At 50.6% G+C, this 6,609-nt stretch overlaps 1 protein-coding gene across 1 annotated transcript in view; it reads right to left on the bottom strand.

Annotated features, from left to right (window-relative positions):
* The window catches only part of GCHFR (GTP cyclohydrolase I feedback regulator), a 5,511-nt gene extending 3,379 nt beyond the window's left edge, over positions 1 to 2,132 (bottom strand). The window contains exon 1 of the mRNA XM_017864035.1: positions 1,084 to 2,132. Within this exon, the coding sequence (XP_017719524.1) occupies positions 1,084 to 1,119 (36 nt within the window). The 5' untranslated portion in view covers positions 1,120 to 2,132. The remainder of the gene's footprint in view (positions 1 to 1,083) is intronic.
* Between the last annotated feature and the right edge of the window lie 4,477 nt (positions 2,133 to 6,609).

Below are 6,609 nucleotides of genomic sequence, written 5' to 3'. Positions count from 1 at the left end.
AAAAAAAAAAAAAAAAAAAAAGTTCTAAAACTGATTATGGTGATGGTTGCACAACTCTGAGTACACTAAAAAAACACTAAATTGTACACTTTAAATCAAAGAATTTATGGTATGCACATTACATATCAATAAAGACATGTCTTTTAAAAAAATAAGAATCACATCGGGAGGCTATTTCCAAGTATGGATTCCCAAGCCCCAGAGTTTTAGGAGATCTGGGAAGGGACCCAGGAATCCACATTTTGACAGCTGCGCAGATGGCTGCTTCACAAACCGCTGCCCAGCGCTCTGCAAGCGCTCTCCTGTTGCGTGGTGAACCCACCAAGGGGGTTGTGTACCCGCAGTGGGCAGGGGCAGAGGAGCACCTTGCTGCCCATCTGGGGGCAGAGTCGTATCTTTCAGAAGCTAAAAGGGGACTCCTGAGGAGCAATCAGAACCTTTTTACAGATAAGGAAACTGCGCCCAGAGAAAGGAACATGACTTGGAACTCATGGTGGTCCCACCTCCAACTGCACGGCCCCTTCTCGCCTTCCTTTTTTCCCAAGCAGGGGTTCTTTCTTTTCTTCCTTCCCTAAAGCTTCAGGGATAGCCCTTCCTGGAAGCGCCTAAGGGTGCAGCTAGTTGCTGTTTATGGGTCAAGGACTTGGCACAGGGGTTTTAGCGCCTTGGCACGTCCTTATCTTTTCCAAACTTCTTTCCCTCAGGTTATTCCCCCTTTTTTCCCCTGCGGAGCGGCTCTGTGCAGGGCACTGGGTGCTGCGCGTGAGGCCAGGGCTCCCTGGGTCCCTCCCGCCGACAGGTAGGACACGAGCCGGAAGCGCCTGGAGGTGGCCCTGTTGCCGGGACGCACGTACCCGGGCCTTTTCGCGGCAATAAAGGCTCCGGGCCGGCCAGAGCTCGCTGAATCCCGGGAGCCAGGCTGAACCAGCTTCTCCACTCCCTCTCCCCGGCCAAAGGGGCGTGTCTGGACGGGTTCCCGGTCCAGCCCCCGGTGGGTGCAGCCCAGGAGGGAGGCATGAAGGCGCGGTCGCAGCCCCCTAGGGCCTGGTCCTGGCTCCAAGTCGCCGGGCGACCGGTACTCACCATGCGGATCTGGGTGCTGATGAGCAGGTAAGGCATGGTGCGCGCGTCCCGGCCTGGCTCCCACTTGGTGGCTCTAGGCTGGGCGCCGACTCCAGCCTTTCTCCAGTCGGGACTGCGACGCACAGCTGGGAGTCCCGTTACTCTGGCTCTGGCCACAGGCGGCGCCAATCCCGGGGCGCCCCGCCCATGGCCGCCAATCAGGAGCAGCTGCCGTGACGCGCCCTGCAGTCCGCGGTTCGGGGCCCGCCCCCGCCCTCCCAGCTGCGGACTTGAACTCCGGGGCCCACCTGAAGCTTCCGCCGAGTGGTCCAGTTGCGGGAAGGTGGAGTGCAGGGAGGAGGGAACGATCCCACGGTCTGAAAGGACACTATCCTGAAGCTCCAGCGTCCTCCAGGACACTCAGTGCTGTTTTCTTTGCAGGCTGTGATCTTCCTGCTTCCCCGCGCGCGTGTTGCCCCCGCGCTCGCTTCTTGCAACTCTGCAGGCCAGGTTCCAAAGTCCCTGCCAGGCAGAGCCCAGAGCAAACCGAGGCCTCTCCAGGCCCCAGCCCACCCCGCTCAGAGACGCCTCGACAGCCTCAGCGGGGCCCCACTTCCCTTCGTCAAGACAGGCGCTCCAGAGATTCCTTAAGGGCTGAGGAGGCCAGGGCACGAGGCTCGGGCTAGCCCTGAAGACAACTAAAATACCATCCTGGGTGCACTGCTCATTCCCCCTCCCAGACTCTGATTCCAGCACAGCGGCGGATCCTTGCATTTCTGTGGACCTGCAGGAAAGTCTGTAAAGGAACCGCGCGCTTGGCTGGATGCCAGGTATGGAGTGACTGAATGGATGGAACCTGGCCCTCCCTCCCCTGAGCTTCCCGCGCAGCTGGACAGACGCGGCGCACGTGCAGGAGGTCACTGGGCAACACCTGGGGCAAGTGAAACAACTTCCCCCGCACCAGTCACCAATAAGCGGCTGCGAGTTCCCAACCGTGCGTCCACGCCCCTCATTCGCAGATATCAAAATCTGACAACTCATCATTCTTTATCTGCCTTGTTGTGATTGGTGGGTTTTTTTGTTTGTTTGTTTTGAAATGGAGTTTCGCTCTTACTGCCCAGGCTGGAGTGCAGTGGCGCCATCTAGGCTCACCGCTACCACCTCCCGGTTCAAGCGATTCTCCTGCCTCAGCCTCCTAAGTAGGTAGAACTACAGGCATGCGTCACGACGCCTGGTTAATTTTGTATTTTCAGTAGAGACCTCAGGTGATCCACCCGCCTCGGCCTCCCAAAGGGCTTGGATTACAGGCGTGAACCACCGCACCTGGCCTGTGATTGGTTTTCTAGAAAATAAAGCAAAACAAAAACAGCCTGTCTGTAGCCTTCCCTCCCATGGGAGGGTAAAAATCTTCACTTTTTAAGAGGGGCATTTATAGGGGATGCTGCGCTTCCAACACTTTGACAGACGTGGAGAGAGCTATAAGGGAAGTAGGAAGTTGTAATCCTAAAGGTTCCTTAACTGGTCTAATTTATTATTCTGCAGTTCCTACCCCTGCCCTCCTACCCACTGACCTAATAAGTTAGCCAGAGAGATAAAACACATTCATGCTTAACAAAGGATGTGTTAAAACTGACAAAAGGGGCCGGGCGCGGTGGCTCAGGCCTGTAATCCCAGCACTTTGGGAGGCCGAGACGGGCGGATCACGAGGTCAGGAGATCGAGACCTTCCTGGCTAACACTGTGAAACCCCGTCTCCACTAAAATACAAAACACTAGCCGGGCGAGGCGGCGGTGCCTGTAGTCCCAGCTACTCGGGAGGCTGAGGCAGGAGAATGGCGTGAACCCGGGAGGCGGAGCTTGCAGTGAGCCGAGATCCGGCCACTGCACTCCAGCCTGGGCGATAGAGGGAGACTCCGTCTAAAAAAAAAAAAAAAAAAACTGACAAAAGGACCGGGAGGGCGCGGTGGCTCACGCCCGTAATCCCAGCACTTTAGGAGGCCGAGGCGGGCGGATCACGAGATTAGGAGATCCAGAACGTCCTGGCTAACACAGTGAAACCCCATCTCTACTAAAAATACAAAAAATTAGCCGGGCGTGGTGGGGGGCGCCTGTGGTCTCAGCTACTCGGCAGGCTGAGGCAGGAGAATGTCGTGAACCCGGGAGGCGGAGCTTGCAATGAGCCAAGATCCGGCCACTGCACTCCAGCACACCAGCCTGGGCGACAGAGCCAGACTCTGTCTCAAAAAACAAACAACAACAACAACAAAACTGACAAAAGATTAATGCCCAGGAGCTCCTACAACTCAGTGAGAAAAAGATGAACAATGGAAAAAACAGGGGTAACTGACTTGAATAGGCCCTTCCCAAAAGAGGAAATAGAGGAAATAGAAATGACCAATAAACATATAACATGATGCCCAGTATATCATTATTAGAAATCCAGGAAATACAAATTAAATTTTACTTTTTTTCATTTTAACCAAATTTATTTAAACCACAAAACTTTGTAGACACAGTGGCTCACGCCTGTAATGTCAGCACTTTGGGAGGCCAAGCTGGGAGGACTGCTTGAACCCAGAAAGTCAAGGTTGCAGTGAGCCATGATTTGGTTTTTTTTTAAGTAATCTATCCCTACTTAAAGACAGATTACCCTACATGTGAAAGCTATGTACAAAAATCATCCATTGATTAGAAGGATTTTTTTTTAAGTTATGCAATTGTCCTTGGTTTTACAATGATAAATGAAAACATTAAAATTCTTCAGTTGAATGAAGTATGGAAGAATTTTTATGTTGTCATTTTTTAGTTAAAACAGAGCAAAATATAACTTACTGGAATATAGAGATAAGAACTGAGCGGGGTGCAGTGGCTCATGTCTGTAATCCCAGCACTTTGGGAGGCCAAGGTGGATGGGTCACTTGAAGTCAGGATTTCGAGACCAGCTTGGCCAACATGGTGAAACCCCTGTCTCTACTAAAAATACAAAAATTAGCTGGGCGTGGTGGCACACACCTGTAGTCGCAGCTACTTGGGAGGCTGAGGCAGGAGAATCACTTGAACCCAGGAGGCAGAGGTTGCAGTGAGCTGAGATCACACCACTGCACTTCAGCCTAGGTGACCGAGTGAGACTCTGTCTAAAAAAAAAAAAAAAAAAAAAAAAAAAAGCCGAATGTTGTGGTAGCACATGCCTGTAGTCCTGCAGAGGCTGCAGTGGTGCAGTGGGCCAAGATTACACCACTGCACTCCAGCCTGGGCAACAGAGCAAGACTCCATCTAAAATATATGAAAAAAAAGATAAGAGCTGAATGAGCATGCTACGAATGGAGAAAGGGGGTATTTTCACAGAACCAGTATTTTCCCAGTCTCATCTCCACTTGATGTCCTTTTTTTATTTTTTTTTTATTTTTTTTTTTGAGGAGTCTCACTCTGTCGCACAGAAATCTCATCTCCACTTGTTCTGAAGCAGTAATCAGAACACACCATGGGCCATTTTACAAAAAACAAACAAAAACACAAATGCAATATGCTGGTACACACACACCCGTTACCGTATGTACAACAAAGGAAAGGAGAAGGTGAAAATGAAATAGAACTATACTGTATTGGTCAGGATGTAGTGAAACCAAATTGCAGTTTTCTAATTGAGGATATAATCTTGATCTGTAAGAACAGAGGTTTGGAGTAAAGTAGTAGGTTCCTTTTTTAGTAGAAACCTGTCTCCTGCAGAAACACGTCAATTGTGTATTCATCCTCCATTACCAGCTGTGCAGGTATGTCTGTCTCATTGATTGGCTGCCCATCATATCTGAATCTGATCTGCCTCATTGACAAACCCTGTTATTCACAATAGGCTCGCATCAGTTTACCAGGTGGTATACGCCTCTTAAATTGCACCACAGAACTATCCTGCCACACCACCTTCAAATAAATATGATCGTTGTTCTCAGTCTTCTTCCTTAAGCTTCCATGGCCATGGCAAGCACCAGAATCTCTGCAGCTGCTGCTTCACAAAGCAGGTACTGTTACCGCCCTCAAGGGAGGGTTGCTTGACCCACCCAGTGCAGTTCTCGCCAATAGAATGGAACCGGGTTCAGTAAAGCAGAGCAGAAACGTTCACTGGTCAAGGAATGGAAAAGGGGAGCTTCTGCTCAAAGCACCTGCTCCCTGGACATTGGGTAAAGGGGGATCTTAAGGGCTTTTTGGGCAGATAGGTGAAGACTAGGGTAGGGATTCCTGGATGGGTTCTTCCAGGAGCAGCTGGAGTGTGTAGATTCTTTTTGCACCTGGTACTGTTTGTGCTTACCTGGGTACACTTCTCCGCACTGGGTGGAGATTTTAGTATAGCAGTGAAGCAGTAATTCAGGTCAAGGCAGCACTGCTGAGTTCTGTTCATCTTGTGGCTGGTTCCTGATTATTGGCACCTGGCCTTCGTTTCTGTAAGCAAGCACAGCTGGGAGGATGGTTCATTTCACAGGTTTTGGGGCTTCCTGAAAGAATTGAGGGCCAGCGCAGTGGCCCCCGCCTGTAATCTCAGCACTTTGGGAGTGTAAGGCATGCAGATCACCTGAGGCTGGGAGTTAGAGACCACCTTGGCAAACGTGATGAAGCCCTGACTCTACTAAAAATATAAAAAGTTGGCTAGGCATGGTGACACATGCCTGTAATCCCAGCACTTTGGGAGGCTGAAGTGGGTGGATCACTTGAGGTCAGGAGTTCAGACCAGCCTGGGCAGCTGGTCTCTGCCCAGCGAAACCCTGTCTTTATTAAAAATACAAAAAATTAGCTGGGCATGGTGGCGGGCGCCTATAGTCCCAGCTACTCTGGAGGCTGAGGCAGGAGAATCGCTTGAACCTGGGAGGCGGAGATTTCAGTGAGCCAAGATCGAGCTGCTACACTCCAGCCTGGGCAACACAGCAAGACTCTGTCTGAAAAAAATAAAATTAGAAAAATTTGCTGGGCATGGTGGCATGTACCCGTAGTGCCAGCCATTTGGGAGGCTAAGGCATAAGAATCTCTTGAACCCTGGAGGTGGAGGTTGCAGTGAGCCCAGATCACACCACTGCACTCTAGCCTGGGCAACAGAGCGAGACTCCATCTGAAAAAAAAAAAAAAAGAATTGCGGTCATGTTGCGGTAACAGTACCAGATCCAACCAAACAAGCACAGAAGCAACACCAGGAGTGCGGAAGACTAAATTAGTTTTGTTTTTTTCTTTACTTTTTTTTTTTTTTTTTTTGAGGAGTCTCACTCTCGCCCAGGCTAGAGTGCAGTGGTCCAATCTCGGCTCACTGTAAGCTCCGCCTCCCGGGTTCACGCCATTCTCCTGCCTCAGCCTCCCGAGTAGCTGGGACTATAGGCGCCTGCACCACTCCCGGCTAATCTTTTTTGTATTTTTTTTTTTTTTTTGTAAAGACGGGTTTTCACCGTGTTAGCCAGGATAGTTTCAATCTCCTGACCTCGTGATCCGCCTGCCTTGGCCTCCCAAAGTGCTGGGATTACAGGTGTGAGACTCCGCGCCCGGCCACTTTTTTTTTTTTTTTTTTTTTTTT

The sequence above is a fragment of the Rhinopithecus bieti genome, unplaced genomic scaffold, assembly GCF_001698545.2.
Source record: "Rhinopithecus bieti isolate Rb0 unplaced genomic scaffold, ASM169854v2 scaffold_74225, whole genome shotgun sequence".
Lineage (NCBI taxonomy): Eukaryota > Metazoa > Chordata > Mammalia > Primates > Cercopithecidae > Rhinopithecus > Rhinopithecus bieti.
This window is presented reverse-complemented; position numbering and strand designations above follow the sequence as displayed.